General features: G+C 52.9%; 2 protein-coding genes across 2 annotated transcripts; both read right to left on the bottom strand.

Annotated features, from left to right (window-relative positions):
• Positions 1-31: 31 nt before the first annotated feature.
• GDF1 (growth differentiation factor 1) lies at positions 32-4027 on the bottom strand. The gene is made up of 2 exons (XM_056512917.1): positions 3439-4027; positions 32-2544 (listed from the first exon to the last, which is right to left on the bottom strand). Exons 1-2 carry the CDS (start codon positions 4025-4027, stop codon positions 1751-1753), a joined length of 1383 nt encoding a protein of 460 aa, XP_056368892.1. The 3' UTR covers positions 32-1750.
• On the bottom strand, positions 3974-27048 carry CERS1 (ceramide synthase 1). Its single transcript, XM_056512916.1, has 7 exons — positions 26770-27048; positions 15572-15731; positions 11307-11487; positions 9699-9860; positions 8155-8302; positions 6203-6321; positions 3974-5426 (listed from the first exon to the last, which is right to left on the bottom strand). The coding sequence occupies exons 1-7, from the start codon at positions 26998-27000 to the stop codon at positions 5384-5386; spliced, it is 1044 nt and encodes a 347-aa protein (XP_056368891.1). The 5' UTR covers positions 27001-27048; the 3' UTR covers positions 3974-5383.

Raw genomic sequence — 27048 nt, 5'->3', positions numbered from 1 at the left:
ATGCAACGTTCATTAAAGCTTTAGTCTGATTGTATAAACTTCAAGTTTATTACTTTTTTTAAACACAAGACTAGTACAAAAGTGGGGGTGTGCATAGCAGAGGGGGTGAGCAACTCAACTGGGAGAACTGGGATAACTGGGAAGTGCCCCCCCCACCCTCATCCAGCCCCAGGATTTGGGAAAAGCTTCCAGCCTGGAAGCACAGAAATGGCTTTGCCCTGCCAGGCTCAGGGCTGGGGGCTCAAAGCTGGGTCTAGGGGGGGTTAGGCCTGGCCTTGGCACCACCCAGGCCAGGGTGAGCCCAGCTCCTGTCCTGGCTGCCACAAACCCAGAACACTGCAAGCTTTTCTTCCTCTGCCCTTCTAAAATCAGAATTCTCTGGTTCCTGCTGAGTTCAGCCCTTCAGAAATGGGTGGGAAATCCTGGATTTGGGAATGTGAGTCCAGCTAAAGCTGCTCCAGCCTCGGTCTTCAGCTCCACATTTTGGGTGTTAAACAAATAAAAAATCACCAAAAAAGGGACCCCCAGTGGTTAAACCCTCAGTGAGGTGAGAAAACTTCATCAGACCCCAGAGACACAACATTGATACAAAAGAAAAAAAAAAAAAAAAAAACACCAAAAAAAACAAAGCTGCACTATGGGTTCACAGTTCAAAAATAAAGAGAAAAAAATTCAAGTCTAGCTCGGATTCCTTTTCAGTTCCCCCCAAAATCCCAGAAGGGGCAGGGGAGCCTCACTCAGGGAGCAGCTCGGGAGCTGGGCTGGGCTCCAAACCTCGGGAGCAGCCAGAGCCAGGGCTGGGAGGGGAACAGAAGCCAAGGATGGGAAATGGCCCAAACTGGGGTCCCTGCTGCTCCCCCTGCCCCAAACTGGGGTCCCTGCTGCTCCCCCTGCCCCAAATTCGGGTCCCTGCTGCCCCTCCTGCCCCAAACTGGGGTTCCTGCTGCCCCTCCCTGCCCCGAGATCAGCGACACCCCAAAGGGCCTGGGGCTGCTAGCCAGCACAAAAACAATAAATCACCAAAATTAACCCCAAAAATGACCCCAAAAAGCAAAATGTGCAGAGCTCAGTGCTCTGCCCCTGCCCGAGGCTCGGCTGCCACACTCAGGGACACTCAGGGACACCCTGGGCTCATCGATCTGCTAATGAGGTAAATTAATTAATACTGGCTGGGCGGGAGGAGACGCCCCTGACCCCATCACACCCCCCTGCATTCCCTGCCCTTGGCACGCGGCTCCCAGGGGATTTTTTAGGTTAAAAACTCCATTCTTTAGGCAAAAATCTTTTTTTAGGCAAAACCTCCCGTGCGTTTGGCCACCCAACACAAGCCCTGTCCCCAAACCACCCCCTCACCCTAAAATCAGCCCAGGAGCAGCTCCTGCCTGGCTCTGCCCCTCTTGGGAAGGGATTTGGTCACCCCATCCCAGTCCCTGCAGCTGGATCATCCCCCAGGGAACCCCCAGCCCCGTTTCACCCAGAAAAAAAATCGTTTATGCCCTGAGAAACCTGCAGAGCTCAGCCAAAACCCCAAAAAGCTGCAGCCCCGGCACGAGCAAAAGGGGAAATCTGGGATTCACAGCCCGGCGCCACCAACCCCCGCAGAGAAGAAAACCAACACCAGGCTCGGTCATGACCCCATCAACCCCATCCTAACTAACCCTAAACCGGCTCCAGCCTCACCCCAGCGCAGAGAGGAGCCCTGAACGCAGCGGGGATTTCCCCCGGCGGGGTTTATCCCGCCCCAAACCCGCTACCTGCAGCCACACTCGTCCACCACCATGTCCTCGTAGTGGCGCAGCACCACGTTGTCGCTGTTGTCGTAGTAGAGGATGGAGATGGGCGAGAGGCGCACGGGCACGCAGCAGGGCTGCGGGGTCCCCTGCGGGTCCAGCGAGTGCACCATGGTCTGCAGCACCGCGTGGTTGGTGCTGTTCAGCTCGGCCGCCAGCGGGAAGGGACACTCGCCGCCGCAGTAGTTGGCCAGGTAGCCCTGCGGGGCGATGATCCAGTTCTCCCAGCCCACGTCGCTGAAGCTGATGTAAAGCCGGCGGGGTTTGCACAGGGGGCTGGGGGTCACCGAGGGGCTCGGAGCGTTCCTCCTGCTGCGGCCAGCGCGGCACTGCCGGCCCAGGGTCACCACCAGCAGCGAGGTGGCCACCAAGGAGTCGCTGCTGCTGGCGCAGAGGCTCCGCAGGGTCCCGCTCCGGCCGCTCGCGGAGATCTCCAGCAGCAAAGCCAAATCCCTGCCCGGCATCTTCAGCGCCGCGCTCAGGTCGAACAGCAGCGATTTGTGCAGCTGGACAAGTGACCGCTCCAGCAGCGGCCTCCGGCCCGGCCGGGGCTGGGGCAGCCCCCGGGGGGACACCCGGTACAGCCGCAGCTCCAGGAGCTGCCCCGGGCTCGGGGCGGGGTACGAGTTGTGCTGGAACTGGAGCTCCAGCTGGGCCATGGTCAAGCGCTCGCCCTCCTCCAGCACCGAGAGGTTGAAGAAGAGGAGTTTCCGCAGACACAGCCCCTGGGGCTGCCCCTCGGGGAGGAAACGGCCTGACAAAGAAGGAGAAAGGGGGTGGGGGTGGCTGAACCCTCGGGATGGGCAGGATCAGCCCCAGCGATGGGCTGGGGAAACCCTCGGGCTGAGAAGGATCAGCTCCAGAATTTGGAACCCTCGGGCTGGGCAGGATCAGCTCCAGAATTTGGAACCCTTCGTCGGAGCAGGATCAGCTCCAGAATTTGGAACCCTCGGGATGGGCAAGATCAGCTCCAGAATTTGGAACCCTCCGTCTGAGCAGGATCAGCTCCAGGGTTTGGAACCCTCAGGAGGGGGAAAAGAGGGAGAGGGGCAGCAAATTTGGGGAATTGCCTGGTTCAGGCAGCCCGAGGAAAACTGGAACCACGAGAGGCTCTGTGGTGCCTTGAGACCTCGGGGAGAGCAATTCAACAGTCCCCAGGGGACCGAGAACGGCTCGGAGCAGCCAGATGTGCCGTGGGGTCAGCCAGATGTGCCGTGGGGTCAGCCAGATGTGCCGTGGGACAATGAGGAGAGGGAGGGACCCAGCCCGAGGGCCGAGCATCCCATCCCTGCCCGAGCTGCTGCCGATCCCATTCCTGCCCCACATCCCCACTCACCTCCGTCACCGGGGACCCCAAAACCTGGGATCGGGACTGGAATCAGGACTGGGATCGGGACTGGGACTGGGATCAGGGCTGGGATTGGGATCAGGGCTGGGATCGGGACTGGGACTGGGATCAGGACTGGGATCAAACCTCGGGGGGAATTTAGGGCGCTCCAGGACACAGCCTGGCACAGCTGCCCCCTAAGCCCAGCCCGGGGGTTCCAAACCCACAACCCATCACCGACAGAGTCCGCAGGGATTTGGCACAGCCGGGATTTCTCCTGGAGCGGCTCCGGTGCCGGGAGAGCCCCGAACGCGGCTGTACCTTGGTCGGCGAAGACGCGCACGATGTCCCCGGGGACACTGAGCTCCTCCACCCTGCAGGGATCCTGGTCCTTGTGGGGCCGGGGCAGCGCCTCCCTCCGCTGGAACATCCTCCAGAGCACGGGCGGCACGGGCGCCGGGTTTTTGGGGCTGGGCTTGGCGCTCAGCCCCAGCGACTGCAGCAGGGAACTCTCCTGCCGGCACAGCTCGGTGGCCAGGACGGGGCTGAGCAGAGCCCAGGCGAGGCTGCGGAGGAGCCACATCCCCGCTCCGCCGGCCCAGACAAAGAGCGGAGCCCGGTGCGATCGGAGCCTTTGATGGGCTTGCTGCTCAATTAGCGCCGCGGGATTCCCGCGGCTGGGCGGAGGGTGGGGTCGCTCCAGGCTCCCCCCGCACCCCTTTAACCCTTTCAGGGCTTCCCGCATCTCCAGCGCAGTCCGTGGGCTCAGGGATGGCGATGGGAAATCCAGCGCTGCTCCCAAAATCCCGGGGACGGACCCTAAGCCGGCTCTTCCTCCCCAAAAATCTTCTTTTTTAAACTCAATCACGGCGTCCAACTTTTCTCTTAAAGCCATCAACCTCCAGCTCATCAAACCATCAAAGTCCTGCTTCTCACAGCCCCAAAAACACCAATCCCTGCCTCAGCCAGGTCCCCAAAGTCCCTTCCCGGCCATCACAGCAGAGCTGTCACCCCCCCATCGATGTCACCCCCCTAAACCCCACCCAGCTCAATGGAAAATTCAGTTTTACCCCTCGAAGTCAGCCCAGCTCTGCTCCGGCCCTTCCTGGGGTAGCAGTTCCCATCCTGCCCTGCAAATCCCACGGAATTCCCAAGGAATTCCAGCACTGGGACGCTCCTCTGACACCCCGAAACCACGGAGAGTGACAAGGGGCTGTCACAGCTCGGGGACATTTCCAGCAGCCCCATTCGGGGCCTTTCCCTGGCTCAGACACGAGTTTGGAGGGGAATCACCGGGAAAAGGAAAAATCCCAAAAATTCTCACCCTCACACCTGGAATGAACGCCCTGAACAGTGAGGGGACAACGAGGGGACAACGAGGGGACAACGAGGGGACAACGAGGGGACAGCGGGGTCTGAGGAGCCCAGAGCAGCAGGAATTCTCTGTTCTTCCTGGAAATCCAACCCAGAGGAGCAGGAATTCTCTGTTCTTCCTGGAAATCCAACCCAGAGCAGCAGGAATTCTCTGTTCTTCCTGGAAATCCAACCCAGAGGAGCAGGAATTCTCTGTTCTTCCTGGAAATCCAACCCAGAGGAGCAGGAATTCTCTGTTTTTCCTGGAAATCCAACTGAGGAGCAGGAATTCTCTGTTCTTCCTGGAAATCCAACCCAGAGGAACAGGAATTCTCTGTTTTTCCTGGAAATCCAAGCAAGGAGCAGGAATTCTCTGTTCTTCCTTCATCAAGGGGACAGTTCTGGGGACATCCCTGGTGACAGGGACCTGCAGGACCCTTTTTAAGCCACCCCAAGATCTCCATGGGGTCTTTTGAGCAAATCCAACCTTCTCCAGAGGGCTGGGCTGGAGCTCCTGGGGTGGATTTCCAGGCAGGGCTGCCCCTGGGGTGTGACAGTGACACCCCCAAGGGTGGCAGCTGGAGCACATCTGGCCTCGGGCTCCCCTCCCCCTGCCCAGTTTGGGGCTGGACCCTGCAGGAGCAGCTGGGGAAGGGGCAGAGGGAGGAACCCCGGGGGGGAATCACAGCTGAGAACGTGGAGCAACACCAGGGGACACAAAGGCAGCCCCAGATCCTACCTGGGCCAGCAGAGCCACCAGGCTGCTGGCCAAACTGGGCCAAACTGGGCCAAACTGGGCCAAACTGGGGCAGGGGGCAGCCCAGCCCCGAGGTCCTGGCAGGGCTGGAGGGGCAGGGGTGCAGTTCTCTGTCCTCTCTGCGGGGTCCTGGGCAGTGCCAGGTCCTGGCAGCTCTCACAACCTCTTGTCCTTCACGAGGCCGTTCTTGAGGTGCAGCCTGGGGGAGAGCAGAGCCCGGGGTCACAGTTCAAAAATAATAAAAAAAAAAAATATATATATATAAAATAAATATAAAAATAAAGAGAAAAAAATCCCCCTGGTGAGGCCACCCCTGTCCTCAGGGCTGGGCAGTTTCACAGAAAAGCTCCAGGGAGAGCTCAGAGCCCCTTCCAGGGCCTGAGGGGGCTCCAGGAGAGCTGGGGAGGGATTTGGGATATGGGATGGAATTCCAGGACACAGGGAATGGCTCCAAAATGGGATAAAGGGAATCTGGGTGGGATATTGGGAATTGGGAATTGTTCCCTGGGAGGATTCAAGGCCAGGCTGGAAAGAGAAAAACTCCACGGAAACCTTGGAGCCACTTCCAGAGCCTGAAGGGGCTCCAGGAGAGCTGGGGAGGGATTTGGGATGAGGGATAGAGGGACAGGACACAGGGAATGGCTCCAAACCGGGAAAGGGGAATTTGGGAAGGGATTCCTGGCTGGGCTGGAATTCCCAGAGCAGCAGTGGCTGCCTCTGGATCCCTGAAAATGCCCAAAAATTGGAGAAGGCAAAATCCAGGAAAACCTTGGAGCTGTTTCCAGAGCCTAAAGGGGACTCCAGGAGAGGATTTGGGATACGGGATGGAATTCCAGGACACAGGGAATGGATTCAAACCGGGAAAGGGGGATCTGGGCGGGATTTTGGGAAGGGGCTGGAATTCCCAGAGCAGATGGGATAACGGGGAAGTGTCCCGGGGGAGGAGCCGGGTGCGTTTTGGGGTTTTCCACGCACTCTTCCTTCAGGGCCGGCTCCTTGCCGGGTTTCCTGCTCTCCTCCACGTCGTATTCCCGCACGTCGTTCACCTCCCGCACCTGCCCCAGCAGCAGCTTGGCCACGAACAGCACGATGTACTGGGGGGACAGAGACCCTCAGGGATGGGGTTTGGGATTGGGATGTGGGGCGGGATTCCTGCATCTATGGGGTGGCTGATCCCTGCAGGGAGCAGGGAATGTTCGCGGCACGTTCACACCTCCCGAAAATCCCAGCCGGGCCCCGCAGGGGTGTCAGACACTCGGGATTCCAAAGGGAGAGCCAACCCCACCCCCCCCGGCCTGCCCTCCTCCCCAAAACCACACAAAACCGCACAAAAAAACCACAAAACCACACAAAACCCTACAAAACCCCACAAAACCACCCAAAACCCACAAAACCACACAAAACCGCACAAAAAAAACCACAAAACCACACAAAACCCCAAAACCCCAGAAAAACCCACAAAAACCCCACAAAACCACACAAAAAACCCACAAAACCCCCACAAAACCCCACAAAACCCTACAAAATCCCACAAAACCGCACAAAATACCCACAAAACCCACAAACCCCTCCAAAACCCCACAAAACCACACAAAAAACCCACAAAAACTCCACAAAACCCCAAAACCCCAGAAAAACACACAAAACCCCTACAAAACCCTCCGAAACCACCCAAAACCCACAAAAAACCCACAAAACCCCATAAAACCACAAAACCCCCACAAAACCCTCCAAAACTACCCAAAACCACCCAAACCCCACAAAAACCCGACAAAACCCTCCAAAACCCCACAAAACCCTCCGAAACCCCACAAATCCCACAAACCCCACAAATTCTCCTCCATCCCTGCGATCCCAGCACCGAGGTGACCCCAAGGGTAGGGGACATTTCCTGCTGTCCCCAAAGCCAGCTCCCTGTGGGGTCCCACGGTCCCTGTGGGGTTTTGGGATCCCTCTGGGGTCCCTGTGGGGTCTCAGGACCTCTGTGGGGTCTCAGAATCCCTCCCAGGATCTTTGTGGGGTCCCAGGTTCCCTATGGGGTCCTGGGGCATCCCTGTGAGTCCCTGTGGGGTCCCTGTGTCCCTGTGGGTCCCTGTGGGGTTTTGGGGTCCCTGTGGGGTCCCTGTGGGTCCCTGTGGGTCCCTGTGGGGTTTTGGGGTCCCTGTGTGTCCCTGTGGGGTCTCAGTGTCCCTGTGGGGTCCCTGTGGGTCCGTGTGGGTCCCTGTGGGGTTTTGGGGTCCCTGTGGGTCCCTGTGGGGTCTCAGTGTCCCTGTGGGTCCCTGTGGGGTCCCTGTGGGTCCCTGTGGGGTCCCTGTGGGGCTTTGGGGTCCCTGTGGGGTCCCTGTGGGGTTTTAGGATCCCTGTGGGTCCCTGTGGTCCCTGTGGGGTTTTGGGGTCCCTGTGGGTCCCTGTGGGTCTCTGTGGGTCCCTGTGGGGTTTTGGGGTTCCTGTGGTCCCTGTGGGGTCTCAGGATCTCTGTGGGTCCCTGTGGGTCCCAGTGGGGTTTTTGGGGTCCCTGTGGGGTCCCTGCGGGTTTTTGGGGTCCCTGCGGGGTTTTGGGGTCCCTGCGGGTTTTTGGGGTCCCTGCGGGTTCCCTGCGGGTTTTTGGGGTCCCTGTGGGGTTTTGGGGTCCCAGTGGGGTTTCTGGGGTCCCTGTGGGTCCCTGTGGGTCCGTGTGGGTCCCAGTGGGGTTTTGGGGTCCCTGCGGGGTTTTGGGGTCCCTGTGGGGTCCCTGCGGGTTTTTGGGGTCCCTGTGGGGTTTTGGGGTCCCTGTGGGGTTTTGGGGTCCCTGTGGGGTCCCTGTGGGGTTTTGGGGTCCCTGTGGGTTCCCTGCGGGTTTTTGGGGTCCCTGCGGGTTTTTGGGGTCCCTGTGGGTTCCCTGCAGGGTTTTGGGGTCCCTGCGGGTTTGGGGCCCCCCGGCGGCGCACCAGGAACCAGTAGATGTTCATGAGGGTGAGCAGCAGCAGCAGCGCGTTGAAGAAGAAGTAGAAGGGGATGTCGGGCACGGCCTGCAGGCTGCAGTGGCACGTGGCGTAGAGAACCTTGAGCGGAAACCAGTAGAGACGGAACCAGAACCTGGGAGAGAGGGAATGTGGGAATGTGGGATAGGGGGAATGTGGGAATGTGGGAATGGGGGAATGTGGGAATGTGGGAATGTGGGAATGTGGGAATGTGGGAATGGGGGAAAGGGGGAATGGGGGAATGTGGGAGTGTGGGAATGTGGGATGGGATGGGATAATGGGATGGGATGGGATGGGATGGGATGGGATGGGATGGGATGGGATGGGACAGGGTCAGTGTGGGGTCAGTGTGGGGTCAGTGTGGGGTCGCTGCCCCCGTGGCAGGGGCCAGAGCCAGCACAGCCCCCCCTGCCCTGGAAAAGGGTGAGGGACACACAAACACTGAGGAAAGTCAGGATTGGGATTGGGATGGGGATTGGGATGAAGGACAGACTGACCAGCTGGGGCTGAAGGCCAGGCAGGTTGGGTTTGGGTATTGGGATTGGGTTTGGGGTGAGGATTGAGATTGGGTTTGGGATCAGGTTTGGGATCAGGATGGGGATCAGGCTCAGGATCAGGTTTGGGATCAGGTTTAGGATCAGGATCAGGCTCAGGATCAGGATCAGGAACAGGAACAGGCACACACTGACCAACTGAGGCTGAAGGCCAGGCAGGTTGGGTTTGGGATCAGGTTTGGGATCGGGTTTGGGATCAGGATCAGGATCAGGTTTGGGATCAGGTTTAGGACCAGGATCAGGCTCAGGCTCAGGATCAGGATGAAGCACACACTGACCAGCTGAGGCTGAAGGCCAGGCAGGTTGGGTTTGGGATCAGGATGGGGATCAGGTTTGGGATCAGGCTCAGGATCAGGTTTGGGATCAGGTTTGGGATCAGGATCAGGCTCAGGCTCAGGATCAGGAACAGGCACACACTGACCAACTGAGGCTGAAGGCCAGGCAGGTTGGGTTTGGGATCAGGTTTGGGATCAGGATGGGGATCAGGTTTAGGATCAGGATCAGGATCAGGCTCAGGCTCAGGCTCAGGCTCAGGATCAGGATCAGGATCAGGAACTGACCAGCTGAGGCTGAAGGCCAGGCAGGTTGGGTTTGGGATCAGGTTTAGGATCAGGTTTAGGATCAGGATCAGGCTCAGGCTCAGGCTCAGGCTCAGGATCAGGATCAGGATCAGGATCAGGAACTGACCAGCTGAGGCTGAAGGCCAGGCAGGTTGGGTTTGGGATCAGGTTTGGGATCAGGATGGGGATCAGGTTTAGGATCAGGATCAGGCTCAGGATCAGGATCAGGATGAAGCACACACTGACCAGCTGAGGCTGAAGGCCAGGCAGGTTGGGTTTGGGATCAGGTTTGGGATCAGGATGGGGATCAGGTTTAGGATCAGGATCAGGATCAGGATCAGGATCAGGCTCAGGCTCAGGATCAGGATCAGGCTCAGGATCAGGATCAGGAACTGACCAGCTGAGGCTGAAGGCCAGGCAGCCCACGTTGGACACCACGTCGTTCAGGCGGTGGTAGACGCCCCCGCGGTGCTTGAAGTAAACGTTGAGCTTGGTGAACTCCAGCTGGACGTCATTGACGTCGTGCAGGAACAGCACCAGGATGCCCACGTTGTGGTACCTGGGGAAAGGGGGAAAGGGGGAAAAACGGGGGGAAAATGGGGAAAAATGGGGGGAAAAGGGGGAAATAATGGGGGGAAATGGGGGGAAAAGGGTGAGGGGGAAAAGGGTGAGGGGGAGAAAAGCAGGAGAAAAAAAGGGGAAGAAAGGGGGAGAAATAAGGAGGGTAGGGGGAGAAAAAATGGTGGGGAAAAAAGGCGGGAAAAAGGGCGGGAAAAAAGGTGGGAAAAAAAAGGTCGGGAAAAAAAGGCGGGAAAAAAGGGTGGGGAAAAAAGGGTGGAATAAAGGTGGGAAAAAAGGGCGGGAAAAAAGTGTGAGGGGGAAAAAGGTGGGAGAAAAAAAGGGGGAGGAAAGGGGATGGAGGGAAATTAATGGGTAAGAAAAAGAGGGGAAAACAGGGAAAAAAGGTGAAGAAAAAGTGGAAAAATAAGGGGAGGAAAAAAGGGCGGGAAAAAAGTGTGAGGGGGATCCCCACAGGATCCCGGGGATTTGGGGGCTCACTGTGGGATCCCCACAGGATTCCTGCAGGGTCCCCACAGCACCCCATGGATTTTGGGGATCCCCACAGCATCCCACGGATTTTGGGGCTCACCACAGCACGCCATGGATTTTGGGGGATGCCCACAGCACTCCATGGGTTTGGGGCTCACAGTGGGATCCCCACAGCACCCCATGGATTTTGGGGCTCTATCTCCACAGCACCCCGTGGATTTTGGGGGCCCACTGTGGGATCCCCACAGCACCCCAATGGTTTGGGGGCTCCCCAGAACACCCCATGGATTTTGGGGGACCCCCACAGTCCCCCGTGGGTTCGGGGCTCACAGAGGGATCCCCACAGCACCCCATGGATTCGGGGGCTCACTGTGGGATCCCCACAACAGCCCACGGGTTTTGGGGCCCGCTGTGGGATCCCCACTGCGCCCAATGGATTTTGGGGGCCCCCCACAGCACCCCGTGGATTTTGGGGGATCCCCACAGCCCCCCGTGGATTTTGGGGGTCCTCACAGCCCCCCGTGGATTTTGGGGGCTCCTCACACCCCCCCGTGGGTTCGGGGCTCACTGTGGGCTCCCCACAGCCCCCCGTGGATTTCGGGGCTCACTGCAGGATCCCCACAGCACCCCGTGGATTTTGGGGGTCCTCACAGGCCCCCGTGGATTTTGGGGGATCCCCACAGCCCCCCGTGGATTTCGGGGCTCCCCACAGCCCCCCGTGGATTTTGGGGGCTCCCCACAGCCCCCCATCGGTTCGGGGCCCTCCCACAACCCCCCGTGGATTTCGGGGCTCACTGCAGGATCCCCACAGCCCCCCATGGATTTCGGGGGCTCCCCACACCCCCCCGTGGATTTCGGGGGCTCCTCACACCCGCCCCGTGGATTTTGGGGATCCTCACACCCCCCCATGGATTTGGGGGGCTCCCCCCACACCCCCCCTGGTTTGGGGGCTCACCTGAAGGCGTAGGAGGCGGCGATGAGCGCCAGCGCCACCAGGTGGTGCAGCAGCATCACCAGCGAGTCCTTGCGCCAGGTGTCCATGTAGGCGGTGGCGTAGAGCGCGTGCCCGTAGAAGCTGCCCTGCAGCAGGTAGGCCAGGGCGATGTCCGCGGGCACGGCCATGCCCCGCCGCCAGCCTGGCACAGGAAACACCCCTGCGTTAATTGGCTTCGGCTAATTGCTGATAATCGCTGTTTGGGATGCGTGTTCTGAGATGGAAATATATATATGGAATAAAAGCTGTGTTGTGTATATGTCATTATGTAGCATTATTACTGTGTAAAAGTTATGTGTCTGTAATTCTGTATATGTAACAAAACCGGTATCAATAAATGTTATTGTTTTTAGGCTTAGGGTTGGAATGAGATGGTTTTTACATGATTGTAGGATTGTGTCCGCGGGCACGGCCATGCCCCGCCGCCAGCCTGGGACAGGGAAACACCCTCCGTTAATTGGCTTCGGCTAATTGCTGCTAATCGCTGTTTGGGATGCGTGTTCTGAGATGGAAATATATATATGGAATAAAAGCTGTGTTGTGTATATGTCATTATGTAGTATTATTACTATGTAAAAGTTATGTGTCTGTAATTCTGTATATGTAATAAAACCGGTATCAATAAATGTTATTGTTTTTAGGCTTAGGGTTGGAATTAAATGGTTTTTAACACCATTGTGTCCCCGGGCACGGCCATGCCCCGCCGCCAGCCTGGCACAGGGAAACACCCCTGCGTTAATTGGCTTCTGCTAATTGCTGTTAATCGCTATTTGGGATGCGTGTTCTGAGATGGAAATGTTATATGTATGGAATAAAATTTATGTATATGTCATTATGTAATATTATTACTGTGTAAAAGTTATGTGTCTGTAATTCTGTATATGTAATAAAACCGGTATCAATAAATGTTATTGTTTTTAGGTTTAGGGTTGGAATGAGATGGTTTTTAACACCATTGTGTACCCGGGCACGGCCATGCCCCGCCACCAGCCTGGGACAGGGAAACACCCTGCGTTAATTGGCTTCGGCTAATTGCTGTTAATCGCTATTTGGGATGCGTGTTCTGAGATGGAAATGTTATACATATGGAATAAATGTTGTGTTGTGTATATGTCATTATGTAATATTAATATGAAAAAATTCTGTGTCTGTAATTATATATATGCAATAAACCCAGTATCAATAAATGTTATTGTTTTTAGGCTTAGGGTAGGAATGAGATGGTTTTTACATGATTGTAGGATTGTGTCCCCGGGCACCTCCATGCCCCGCCGCCAGCCTGGGACACACCGGCTTTGTTAATTGGCTTCTGCTAATTGCTGCTAATCGCTATTTGGGATGCGTGTTCTGAGATGGAAATGTTATATATATGGAATAAATGTTGTGTATATGTCATTATGTAATATTATTACTATGTAAAAATTATGTATCTGTAATTCTGTATATATAATGATATAATATTATTATTATGTAAAAATTCTGTATCTGTAATTCTGTATATGTAACAAAACCAGTATCAATAAATATTATTGTTTTTAGGCTTAGGGTTGGAATGAGATGGTTTTTAACATCATTGTGTCCCCGGGCACCTCCAGCCAGGGACACACCGGCTTTGTTAATTGGCTTCTGCTAATTGCTGTTAATCGCTATTTGGGATGCGTGTTCTGAGATGTAAATGTAATATATATGGAATAAAAGTTTTGTTGTGTATATGTCATTATGTAATATTAATATGAAAAAATTATGTATATGTGTATATTATAATTGTGTGTATGTGATTATGTAATATTAATATGTAAATTTTTGTGTATATGCAATTATGTGTATATTATATATATTATATATATTATATGTGTATATTATAACTATATGTCATAATGTAATATTATTAATACATAATATATATATATTATATATGTATATTATGGGTATATTATATATATTATATATGTATATTATGGGTATATTATAACTATATGCCATAATGTAATATTATTAATACGTAAAATTTATATGTATTTAATTATGTATACGTGCATATATAATTATGTATATGTGATTATGTAATATTATTAATGTGTAAAAAGTTATGTCTATGTAACTATGTATATGTGTATATTATAATTATGTATATGTAATGATATAATATTATTAATATATAAAATTATGTATCTATAATTCTGTATATGTAATAAAACCAGTATCAATAAATGTTATTGTTTTTAGGCTTGGATTGGGTCAGGGCTGGAATGAGATGGTTTTTAAACCTTGATTTAGTGCAGAATTTGGAATTAGGTGATTTTTAGACTCTGATTTAGTGCAGAATTTGGAATGAGGTGATTTTAAAGCCCTGATTTGGTGCAGAATTTGGAATGAGGTGATTTTTAGACTCTGATTTGGTGATTTTTAGGCTCTGATTTAGTGCAGAATTTGGAATTAGGAGATTTTAAAGCCCTGATTTGGTGCAGAATTTGGAATTAGGTGATGTTTTAGACTCTGATTTGGTGCAGAATTTGGAATTAAGAGATTTTTAGACTCTGATTTGGTGCAGAATTTGGAATGAGGTGATTTTTAGACTGATTTGGTGCAGAATTTGGAATTAGGTGATTTTTAGACTCTGATTTAGTGCAGAATTTGGAATTAGGAGATTTTTAGGCCCCTGCCCATTACCACAATCTCCATCCTCCCTCCCCACCCCAAACTCTCCATTATTTAATTGTTTCCTGATTTACCTCCCCAGCCCCTCCAGCAGAGACCAAAATAAACACCCAGACCCTCCTCGTGCCCTTCCTGCAGCAGAGCACGACAGAAAACGGGAGTAACAAAAAAAGGTAATTAAAAAAAAAAAAAGAGAATTATAAAAAAAATTGGAATTATAAAAAAAAGAATTATAAAAAAAAGGGAATGATAAAAAAAGGGAATTATAAAAAAGGGAATTATACAAAAAAGGAATTATAAAAAAAACAGAATTATAAAAAAAGGGAATTATAAAAAAAGAGAATTATTAAAAAATGGAATTATAAAAAAGTGAAATTATAAAAAAATGGGAGTTATAAAAAAAAAGGAATTATGAAAAAGAGAATGATTAAAAAATATTAAAAAAAGGAATTATAAAAAAAGGGAATTATAAAAAATGGGAATTATAAAAAAAAGGAATTATAAAAAAAGGAATTATAAAAAAAAAGGAATTATAAGAAAGGAAATGATATAAAAAAAGGAATTATAAAAAAAAAGGAATTACAAAAAAGGGAATGATATAAAAAAAGGAATTATAAAAAAAGAAAATTATAAAAAAAAAAGAATTATATAAAACCAGAATTATAAAAAAAAAATGAATGATATAAAAAAAAGGAATTATAAAAAAAAAGGAATTATAAAAAAAAGGAATTATAAAAAAGAGAATGATGAAAAAAATTATTAAAAAAAAGGGAATTATAAAAAAATGGAATTCTAAAAAAAGGGAAGTATTAAAAAAAGAATTATAAAAAAAAAAGAATTATAAAAAAAAAAGGAATTATAAAAAAGGGAATTATAAAAAAAGGAATTATAAAAAAAGGGAATTATAAAAAAAGGAATTATATTTTAAAAAAACGGGAATTATAAAAAAAGGAATGATATAAAAAAAGAGAATTATAAAAAACAGGGAATTATATAAAAAAAAGGAATTCTAAAAAAGGGATTTATAAAAAAAGGGAATTGTAATAAAAGGGAATTATAAAAAAAGGAATTATAAAAAGGGAATTATATAAAAAAAAGGAATTATAAAAAAAGGGAATGATAAAAAAAAGGAATTATGAAAAAGGGAATGATATTAAAAAAAGGAATTATGAAAAAGGGAATGATACAAAAAAAAGAAATATAAAAAGGGAATTATATAAAAAAAAAGGAATTATAAAAAAAGGGAATTATAAAAAAAGGGAACGATATAAAAAAAAGGAATTACATATAAAAGAAAGGAATTACAAAAAAGGGAATGATATAGAAAAAAAGGAATTATAAAAAAGGGAATGATATAAAAAAAGGAATTACAAAAAAGGGAATTATAAAAAAGGGAATGATATAGAAAAAGGCATTACAAAAAAGGAACGATATAAAGAAGGAATTACAAAAAGGGAAGGATATAAAGAAGGAATTACAAAAAAGGAACGATATAAAAAAGGAATTACAAAAAAGGAACGATATAAAAGAGGAATATAACAGGGCAGCGGGGCGGGCGCTGCTCTCACCGCGGAAGGCGGAGGGCGGGTCGTGGAAGAAGCGATAGTCGGTGCCGAACAGCAGGTAAGCGCCGTACGACCAGGACAGCGAGTAGAAAAACAACTTCCAGGCACTCTCGGGCATCTTGGCAGCATCTCGGGGCTGCAGGTTGCACCATTCCCCGAAGGGCTGCGGGAAAAACGGGAATTCCGTCAGGAAAAGGCAGAAGGAGCATCCCCAAGGGGATGGAGCATCAGAATCCTTCAGGGCAGAATCAGAGTTTAATTTAATTTAATTAAAGCCTGGGGGTGATCGGAGTGCATGAAGCCACTCACACATAAAAAGTTTTGAGATAAATCAGTAAATTTTAGAGCTCGAATGTTTTTAGTAAGTAAAAGGTTGAGATGGCAAAGTCAAAGTGTGAGTTCTGCTGGAAGTTAAAAAAACGTGATTAATGATTTCATTGTTTTCATTCCACGGGTGTGGACAGTGCTTAGACATAAAACTTCAGCAAAAATATTGCTGGCATTTTAAAAAAAGTTTTGTGTGTGGTTTATACCTAACCTGGCGTGTTAAAAAATTAAAATTCTAATAAGTTAAGGAGTGGAGGTCTGAGATTGTGGAAAGATTCTGTGTAAGAGTTTGTATGGAGAAGAGTTGGTGCTTTTGGCTTTTCTGCTTTTTCTGCCATTGCTTTTTGCCATCACTTTTCTGCTTTTTGCCATCACTTTTCTGCTTTTTGCCATCCATTTTCTGCTTTTTGCCATCACTTTTCTGTTTTTCTGCTTTTTGCCATCACTTTTCTGTTTTTCCTGCTACTGCTTTTTGCTTTTGCACCCCAGAAGATAAAAACTGCTGCAGCAGCATCAGCCCCACCGGGACCTCCAGGAGCAGCTTCTGCTTTTATTTGGGGCTCTGAACTCAAACTCAGCCTGGACTTTGCTGTCTGTGACTGTTCCTCTTGAGATTGATGTGATCTGTAATAAATAAATCCTGGATTCTGACTCTGGCAGGGTTTGGGATTGTTCTTTGTAATTCTGCATTTCTATTTTAATTTTCCTAGTCAAGAACTGTTATTCCTAATTCCCCTATCTTTGCCTGAGAGCTCCTTAATTTCAAAATTATAATAATTTGGAGGGAGGGGGTTTAAATTCTGCATTTCAAAGAGAAGCTCCTGCCTTTACTGGCAGCCACCTGTCCCTCAAACCAGGGCAACAACCTTTTAGCAACTATCAGCTGCTTGGCTCATTTGGAAAAATAACCCGAATTTTAGAAGATAACCCGAATTTTAGAAGATAACCCAAAAAATTTGGTGCCCAGAGTACAGGAGTCCCCATCCAGGGGAGCAGCAGGTTCGGATCCTCATTTTTCCAGCAGGAATGAGGCTGGGAAAGGGAAATCAGGAGGGTGGAGAAGCTCCCAGCATCTCCAGATTCCATTTCCAGACGGAGTCAGAGCCCAGAGCATCCTCCCCCACCCCGGGAGCATCTCCTGGCTCTGGCAGGGTGGAGCCAAGAGCTCATAAAATAAAAATAAAGGGCAGGAAAAGCCCGGAGGAGAAGCTGTAATGTCATTATCGCGGGCAGATGGAGGCGGTGGCGCCACCGGCTCCCGGGAAAAGGCTCCGGGTGGGCAGGGAGAGGTTTGGGAGAGCCCTGGGTGGGCTCTGGGTGGGCTCTGGGTGGGCTGGGAAAGGTTTGGGAGCTCTGGGTGGGCTGGGAAAGGTTTGGGAGAGCTCTGGGTGGGCAGGGAGAGGTTTGGGAGAGCTCTGGGTGGGCTTTGGGTGGGCTGGGAAAGGTTTGGGAGAGCTCTGGGTGGGCTGGGAAAGGTTTGGGAGAGCTCTGGGTGGGCTCTGGGTGGGCTGGGAAAGGTTTGGGAGAGCTCTGGGTGGGCTCTGGGTGGGCTGGGAAAGGTTTGGGAGAGCTCTGGGTGGGCTCTGGGTGGGCTGGGAAAGGTTTGGGAGAGCCCTGGGTGGGCTGGGAAAGGTTTGGGAGAGCTCTGGGCACGGTCTGGGTGGGCTGGGAGAGGTTTGGGAGAGCTCTGGGTGGGCTCTGGGTGGGCTCTGGGTGGGCAGGGAAAGATTTGGGAGAGCCCTGGGTGGGCAGGGAGAGGTTTGGGAGCTCTGGGTGGGCTGGGAAAGGTTTGGGAGCTCTGGGTGGGCTCTGGGTGGGCTGGGAAAGGTTTGGACACCCTGGCACTGCCACCAGGTGCCACCAGCTCACCCCTGCTCCCATCCCTTGCGCCTTTTCCAGCCCAAATCCCGCTGGGATTTCACCCCCTGGGGGTGTTTGCAGCCCCAAAAATCCCCAAATCTGACCAAAATCAGATGTGCAGGTTGGGTTCATCCCAACGAAATTCCTCGTCCTGGCTGCTGAGGGGGAGAGGGAACCCCCAGCCCAGCCAGGGACAAGCTGGGAGTCACAAGAAATGAGGAACAGCCTCGTTTTTTTGGGAATAAATGGATCCAAAATGAGGCACAGACCTATTTTTTTGGGAATAAACTGATCCAGCAAGGCACAGTCTCGTTTTTTTGGGAATAAATGGATCCAAAATGAGGCACAGCCTTATTTTTTGGGGAATAAAATGACAGCCTCGTTTTTTTGGGGAATAAACAGACCCAGCAAGGCACAGCCTTGTTTTTTTGGGAATGAATGGATCCAGCAAGGCACAGAATCATTTTTTGGGGAATAAACTGATCCAGCACAGCACAGCCTTGGATTTTTGGGGAATGAATGGATCCAGCAAGGTGCAACCCTGAGTTTTTTGGGAATAAACAAATCCAGCGCAGCACAGCTTTGGTTTTTTTGGGGGGAATAAACAAACCCAGCAAGGCACAGCCTCATTTTTTGGGAATAAACTGATCCAGCAAGGCACAGCCTCATTTTTTTGGGAATAAACTGATCCAGCAAGGCACAGCCTCATTTTTTTGGGAATAAACTGATCCAGTAAGACACAGCCTCATTTTTTTTTGGGAATAAACAGACCCAGCAAGGCACAACCTGGGTTTTTTGGGAATGAACAGAGCAGGGGGTGCTGGGAGCCCCGTGTGCCCCCAGGGCTCGGGGCAGGGAGGTTTTCCCACCCCTCGGTGCCAGCTGAGCAATTCCAGACCCTGGGGGCAGGGAAGGGTTTGGGGGAACCAAACCCACCCCAAATCCCCCCCTCAGGACCTCCCTGGGAGCTGCAGACGAGCAGGAGGTGAAAACAAAACTCCTGGGCAGTAACTGGACCCTGCCCCGGGTCAGCACTTTCTGCTCCTAAATTAAGCCCCCAGCTGTCCCCACGCTGTCCCTGCCCCGGATTTTGGCCCCTCTCCCCTTTTCCAGGCGCTCCAATCCCAAAGGCTCCGGGTTTTCTGGACACGTCCCACGGCTGGAATTGCTGCCAAGGCCTTTTCCAGCGGGAGGAAAAAAGAGGAGGAAGCTCGGAGGGGGATGAATAATGCAGGGACAGAGAGTCCCGGGCACAGAAAGCAGCGATTGTTGGAGTGGGCACGGGGCAGGGCCACGGGCACAGCCCACGAGGTTTGGGGTCCCCAAAGGCCTGAGAGATCCACGGGGGTTTGGGGTGGGGGGACCAGAGGGGTCTGTGGGGTCTGTGGGGGCTGTGGGGTCTCTGGGACAGGAACAGCTTCCCTATCCCAGAGTGGATTTGGGATCCTCAAATCCCTGTGAGCCCCAAAGAGATTTGAGGTTGAGGGACCACAAGGATCACCCAGTTCCAACCCTTCCCCTATCCCTGGATGGATTTTGGATCCTCAAATTCCTGTGAGCCCCACAAGGGTTTGGGGTGGGGGGACCAGAGGGGTCTGTGGGGTCTGTGGGGGCAGGAACAGCTTCCCTATGCCAGGGTGGATTTGGGATCCTCAAATCCCTGTGAGCCCCAAAGAGATTTGGGGTTGAGGGACCACAAGGATCACCCAGTTCCAACCCTTCCCCTATCCCTGGATGGATTTTGGATCCTCAAATCCCTGTGAGCCCCACAGGAGTTTGGGGTTGAGGGACCACAGAGATCTGTGGGGTCTGTGGGGCAGAGACAGCTTCCCTTATCCCAGAGTGGATTTGGGATCCTCAAATCCTTGTGAGCCCCAAAGAGATTTGGGGTTGAGGGACCACAGGGATCATCCAGTTCCAACCCTTCCCCTATCCCTGGATGGATTTTGGATCCTCAAACCCCTGCTTGCCCCACAGGGGTTTGGGGTGGGAAGAACCACAGGGGTCTGTGGGGTCCATGGGGCAGGAGGAGGAGGAGGAGGAGGGGGAGGAAGGAGCCGCTGCCCTTTAAGCAGAGCCCGTGACGTCACTCGCCAGGAGCCCTGGGCTCTCAGCCCCATCCCGATCCCGATCCCGATCCCGATCCCGATCCCGATCCCGATCCCGCTCCCGACGCGGCTCCGTCGCCCGTAGCAACAACAGCATCTCCGCTCCGTCACCATGGCAACGGCACCGGGTGACGGCAGGACATCCCCGCCCCCTCCCCCACCCCGCAGGACAGGGGGGGCTCCTGGGGCAGCTCCGGGGATCCCAAAACCCACATCCAGGGATCCCCAAAATCCACATCCAGGGATCCCCAAATCCACATCCAGGGATCCCCAAATCCACACCCAGGGATCCCCAAATCCACACCCAGGGATCCCTAAATCCACATCCAGGGATCCCTAAATCCACACCCAGGGATCCCAAAACCCACATCCAGGGATCCCCAAAATCCACATCCAGGGATCCCCAAATCCACATCCAGGGATACCCAAAATCCACCCAGGGATCCCCAAAACCCACACCCAGAGATCCCTAAATCCACATCCATGGATCCCTAAATCCCACATCCAGGGATCCCCAAATCCCACATCCAGGGATCCCCAAAATCCACACCCAGGGATCCCAAAATCCACATCCAGGGATCCCCAAAATCCACACCCAGGGATCCCCAAATCCACATCCAGGGATCCCAAAATCCACACCCAGGGATCCCCAAAATCCACACCCAGGGATCCCTAAATCCACATCCAGGGATCCCTAAATCCACACCCAGGGATCCCCAAATCCACACCCAGGGATCCCCAAAATCCACACCCAGGGATCCCTAAATCCACATCCAGGGATCCCTAAATCCACACCCAGGGATCCCCAAAATCCACATCCAGGGATCCCTAAATCCACACCCAGGGATCCCTAAATCCACATCCAGGGATCCCCAAAATCCGCATCCAGGGATCCCTAAATCCATATCCAGGGATCCCTAAATCCACATCCAGGGATCCCCAAAATCCACATCCAGGGATCCCAAAATCCACACCCAGGGATCCCCAAATCCACATCCAGGGATCCCTAAATCCACAACCAGGGAATCCCAAAATCCACACCCAGGGATCCCCAAATCCACACCCAGGGATCCCCAAATCCACATCCAGGGATCCCAAAACCTACATCCAGGGATCCCCAAAATCCACACCCAGGGATCCCCAAACCCACACCCAGGGATCCCCAAATCTACATCCAGGGATCCCCAAAATCCACACCCAGGGATCCCCAAATCCACATCCAGGGATCCCCAAATCCACACCCATGGATCCCCAAATCCACATCCAGGGATCCCCAAAATCCACACCCAGGGATCCCCAAAATCCACTCCCCAGTCCCAGAGATCCCTAAATCCCTCCCCAGCTCCAGGGATGGCAAAATCCACATCCAGGGATCCCCAAAATCCACATCCAGGGATCCCCAAAATCCACAGCCAAGGATCCCTAAATCCAGCCCCAGCAGGACCCGGGAGCAGCCGGGATTGGGAAGGAGAAGAGAAGGAGAAGGAGAAGGAGAAGGAGAAGGAGAAGGAGAAGGAGAAGGAGAAGGAGAAGGAGAAGGAGAAGGAGAAGGAGAAGGAGAAGGAGAAGGAGAAGGAGAAGGAGAAGGAGAAGGAGAAGGAGAAGGAGAAGGAGAAGGAGAAGGAGAAGGAGAAGGAGAAGGAGAAGGAGAAGGAGAAGGAGAAGGAGAAGGAGAAGGAGAAGGAGAAGGAGAAGGAGAAGGAGAAGGAGAAGGAGAAGAGAAGGAGAGGAGGGTTTCACTCGCGGTTTGTTCCGGAGCAGTTCCCGCATCCCCGCGGGCACAGCGCGTCCCCAGGGACACAAAGGAGCTGGCACGGAGCGGCCCGGGAGCTGCCAGGGCCGGGCCAGGGCCGGGACAGAGCCCGAGAGCCCTCCCGGGGCCGGGGCTGCCCCGAGGGGCTCTGTCCCCTCTGTCCCTCTGTCCCCAGAGCTCTGGGGCTGCCCCAAGGGGCTCTGTCCCCTCTGTCCCTCTGTCCCCAGAGCTCTGGGGGTGCCCCAAGGGGCTCTGTCCCCTCTGTCCCTCTGTCCCCAGAGCTCTGGGGGTGCCCCAAAGGGCTCTGTCCCCCCTATCCCCTCTGTCCCCTCTGTCCCCCCTGTCCCCTCTGTCCTCTGTCCCCAGTCCCTGTCCTCTGTCCCTGTCCCTCTCGTCCCCTGTCCCCTCTGTCCCCAGAGCTCTGGGAGACCCTGAGGGGCTCTGTCCCCCTGTCCTCAGGATTTTGGGGGTGCCCCGAGGGGCTCTGTCCCCTCAATCCCCTGTCCCTGTCCCCATCCTCTGTCCCTGTCCCTCCCTCCCCTGTCCTCTTTGTCCCCTCCCGGCTCGGCCACACGAGGGATGGAGCTCCCCCAAAATCCCAGAATGTCTTGGCACGACCTTAAACCCAAAATCCATCCTCCCACCCCCTCAGGGTGCTGCAAACCCGGCCCGGGACACTCCCAGCCATGGGGCAGCCTCGGAATTTTTTGGGAATTCCATCGCAGGGAACGATTCCTTCCCGACGTCCCACTTCTGGCAACTTAAAAAAGAAAAAATCAGTAAAAAAATCCCAAATCTCCGAGGATCCTGGGGACCCCAGCTCTCCGTGCCTCAGTTTCCCCACACCCTGCCAAGCTCTGCACAACATTTCCCTTTTTTTTTTTTTTTTTTTTTTTTTGGGGAAAAAGGCGATTTTCCCACCAAAACACTGAGCGGGTGTTATTTTTTTTTTTCCCCTCGATTCCCTGGCGGGGAGAGGAGCAGCGGGAGAGGCTCTGAGGACGCTGACACAGCAGAGCAGCCCCCGAGCAGCTCCCGGGGGGAATAAAAGGTTCTTTGTTGTGGCTTTTCTCCCCCCTGCAGCTCCCAGGGTTTGTGCTCAGAGGAGGAAAAAAAGCAGAGCCTGCCCCCAGCTCGGTGTCCTCAGCTCCGGGGGAACTTCTGGGGATGTTCCTCCCTCCGAGTCACCCCCTAAATGTTGGGGGATTGGAAAATGAAACTGTGCAGGGTGGGGGAAAGTTCCTAAACCGCTGCAAGGACACGAGGAATCCTGAATTTCCAGCTCCCACCTCCTCCCTGGGCTGCTCTGAATCTCCCCCCTGAGAACATTTCTCAATTTTTTTTTTTTTCCCTGCTGAGGACACTGGGATGTCCCACAAATCCGACAAACACCCGGCTGGGCTAAAAATTCAGAATTTTGAGTAAATTTGGGGGCCTGAGCACCCCCAAAATCAATTTTCCTCTCTCAGCCCAGCAGCTCAGGGGGGTTTGAGGGGTCACAGCTGCTCCAGATGTGCCCCAATCCAGGTGTGCTGCTGGATTTACCTGCCTGAGGGCAAGGAGAGAGTCCAGGTTAGTTTTTTTTTTTTTTCCACTCCTTTTCCAGGCTCAGGTGCCCTCCAGGGGTTTTGATTAACACAGATGTGCTCAGGTTGCTGCTTTTTAATCCATGGGCTGGCTCCATCCCACAGGGACAGGCCAAGGGGGCAAATCCAAGGATTCCAGGGATGGCAGAACCTCCCTGGAACCCGGGGGTAATTTCTGGAGCTGGTTTGCATCCCCAGGGAGGTTCTTGGACCCAAAAAATCAGCAGGACAAAGGGCAGGGAGCTGGGGAAGGATGGATAAACCCCACAGGGATGTTCATGCCCCAGCACAGCTGACTCTGAGGGTTTTCCTGACCTTTTAATTCACATTTTCTCCCCTAATGGGATTTTTCCCACCCCTTTGCTGTGAGGATTCTGTGAAAAAGCAGCAAAAAGGCCAAAATCTGCTCTGAGAAGGACGAGGGGAAACCCAAAACTGGAAAACCCAAACCCTCCCCAAACCTCTGCTGCAGCTCCAGCCCCACTGGGGACCTGTGGGACAGAAATTTGGGGGGGTAAGAGCTGGGGGAGGCCCCACAGAGAGCACAGGAAGAGCCTTCAGCACCTTGAGGGGATTTTCTGGTGGCCAGGGCTGAGCTGAGCTCGGTGGTGAGAGCGTTTCCTCCTCAGCCCAGGGGCCCTGAGCCTTTCCAGCCTCTCAGTTCTCACAGGAACAGGCTCCAAATGAGGAAGGATGCCCCAAAAAAGCAAAATCCTGAGCAGGGTTCAACAACTCTTTTTTTCCTCCTGTCCTTCCATGAGGCTGCGAGGTCCAAAAATCCCCCTGGGAGCCAAACCAGGTTGGACAGAAATTCCTCACAGCAATTCCAGCAAGGAAAAAACTCCCAATTTTTTTTTAAAAATAGAGCTCTGGAGGTGGAAGTGTCCCTCCCTGCTGCTGGGGGAAAGCTGATGCCACCAGAACCCTGCTCAGCATCTCATCAGGATCAGCCACATGCAGGAGTGACCCAATTCCCCAGGGAATTCACCTGGGAGCTGCCAGGAGCCTCCCACAGCTCTCCAGGCACCAAAAAAATTGAGTTTGGTTTGTTCCAGCCTGGATCCAGCACAGCCAGGGGATCCCCAGAGCCAGATGGGGCAGGGGATGAGGGGGAAATTCAGTTTGGTGCAAATTTCCCTCAAAATCCTCACCCACAACTCCTTCAAAGCATCATGGACAGGCCAGGAACGAAGGGAAAATTCAGTTTGGTGCAAATTTCCAGCAGATTCCTCACCCACAACTCCTTAGACCCATCACAGCCAAACAGGGGATGAGGGAAATTCAGTTTTGTGCAAATTTCCCTCAAAATTCTTACTCACAGACCCTTTAAAGCATCATGGACAGACAGGGCATGAGGGAATCAGGGGAAAATTCAATCTGGCACAAATTCCTCCTCTCAATCCTCACCCACAGCCCCTTCAACCCCTCAAAACCAGACAGGGAATGATGGAAATTCAGTCTGGCACAAATTCCCCTCAAAATCCTCACCCACAGACCCTTTAAAGCATCATGGAGAGACCAGGAATGAAGGGAAAATTCAGCCTGGTACAACCTGAACAGTCCATGAGCACCCGGCTCAGGCAGAACGGGGATGAGGCTGTGCCAGCCTCCCCGAGGCTGCTGGAGGTGACAGGATGACCCCAAAAATCCTCCAAGATCCGGGGGTTTGGGGACATCCCCGAACTCCGGGATTTTTGGGGACATCCCCGAGCTCTGGGGAGCGGCAGCACCCAGCCCCGCTCCATCGCTCCCGAGATTTCCTCCAAAAATCCGCAGGAATGTCTCCCCTCGATTTCCCTCCTCCTCCCGGCAAGGGAATGACCGGGAAAAAATAATCCTTGGCCTTGTGGGGATGCGGGATGGGAAGGGAGCGGGGGAAGGAGCTGGAGAGGCTCTGCCGGTTCTCAGGGAAATCAAAATCCTGCAGGAAAGGCATAAAAATCTAGGATTAACCGGGAATAAAAATCCCTGAGCCTTGTGGGGATGCGAGGATGGAAATGTGGGGGGAAAATAAGGGGGAAAAGAGCAGGGTGCTCCCGGAAATCAAAATTCTGCAGGATGCAACCCCCTGGAAAAAGCACAAAAAATGGGAATAACCGGGAATAAAAAACCCTGAGCCTTGTGGGGGCAGGGATGGAAACGTGGGGGGAAAATGGAGCGGGGGGGCGCTCTGGGATGCTCAAATCCCTAAAGGATGCAGCCCCCGGTAAAATGCACGGAAGAATCGGAAAATAACCGGGAAGAGAAACGGCTCAACCTTGAGGGGACGCGGGGATGGATTCAGGGGGTGGGGAGGAGGGAAATGGAGAGGCGGGGGCTGTGCTGGATCTCAGGGATGCTCCATCCTCAGGGATGCAGCGCCAGAGGAAGCGCGGAACAAGCCGGGAATAACCTGGAAGAAAAACCCCTCAACCTTGAGGGGATGCGGGGATGGAAACGTGGGGGAGGGAAATGGAACAGGGGGGGCTCTGCCGGTGCTGCGGGATGCTCAAATCCTACAGGAAAGGCTAAAAAACCTGGGAATAAATAAGGAGAAAAAATCCTGAGGCTTGTGGGGGAAAGGATGGAAAGAGTGGAGTGGGAAATGGGGCAGGGATGCTCAAATCCCTAAAAGATGCGGCCACGGGAAAGGCACAAAAACCTGGGAATAGCCGGGAAGAAACCGCCTCAACCTTGTGGGGATGCGGGGATGGAAATGTGGGGGAGAGAACTGGAGCGGGGGGGCGCTCAGGGATGCTCAAAACCTACAAGATGCAGCCCCGGGAAAGGAGCAAAATCCTGGGAATAACCGGGAAGAAAAACCGCTCAACCTTGAGGGGACGCAGGGATGGAAATGTGGGGGAGGGAAAAGGAGCAGGGGGGGCTCTGGGATGTTCAAATCCTACAGGATGCAGCTCCCGGTAAAATGCAGGGAAGAATCTGAAAATAACCGGGAAGGAAAACCGCTCAGCATTGAGGGGATGCAGGGATGGAAATGTGGGGGAGGGAAAAATGCTCTGGGATGCTCAGATCCTACAGGATGCAGCCCCGGGAAAGGAGCAAAATCCTGGGAATAACCGGGAAGAAAAACCGCTCAACCTTGAGGAGAAGCGGGGATGGAAATGTGGGGGAGGGAAAAGGAGCAGGGGGGGCTCTGGGATGTTCAAATCCTTAAAGGATGCAGCTCCCGGTAAAATGCAGGGAAGAATCTGAAAATAACCGGGAAGGAAAACCGCTCAGCATTGAGGGGATGCAGGGATGGAAATGTGAGGGAGGGAAAAGGAGCAGGGGGGGCTCTGGGATGCTCAAATCCTTAAAGGATGCAGCTCCCGGTAAAATGCAGGGAAGAATCTGAAAATAACCGGGAAGGAAAACCGCTCAGCATTGAGGGGATGCAGCGCCGGGCAGGCGGCGGAGGGAGGGGGCGGAAGGGATGGAGGGGGGGACGCTCCACACTGGGGGATGCAGAGCACCGGGGGGCGCATCCCTCACCCCAAAACCACTCAAAAAAAAACCCGAATCCCCCCCCATCCCCAACCCCGGGCATCCCGCACCGCTTCCATCACCCCGCCGCGATCCCGCACTGACCCGAAAGAGGCGGCGGGAGCAGGCGCGGCGCAGCGCGGTCCAGCCCAGCGCGCAGATCCCGCACAGCAGCACCTCCGCCCAGCCCAGGTGCGCGCTCTCCGCCCAGGTACGCCGAGCCAGCTCCCAGCCGCAATCCTCGCAGCCCCGGGCGGCCGCGGCCAGGCTGCCGTAAGCCCGGCGGAGCAGCTCCCCGTAGCCGGGCATGGGCTCCGGAGGAGGAGGAGGCGGCATCGCGGAGCTGCCACGGCCGCGGCCCCGCGCAGGCTCCGGCGGGGCGGG

Source organism: Oenanthe melanoleuca, chromosome 28, assembly GCF_029582105.1.
Source record: "Oenanthe melanoleuca isolate GR-GAL-2019-014 chromosome 28, OMel1.0, whole genome shotgun sequence".
NCBI lineage: Eukaryota > Metazoa > Chordata > Aves > Passeriformes > Muscicapidae > Oenanthe > Oenanthe melanoleuca.
The sequence above is the reverse complement of the archived record's forward strand: the minus strand, read 5'-3'. Positions and strand labels throughout refer to the sequence as shown.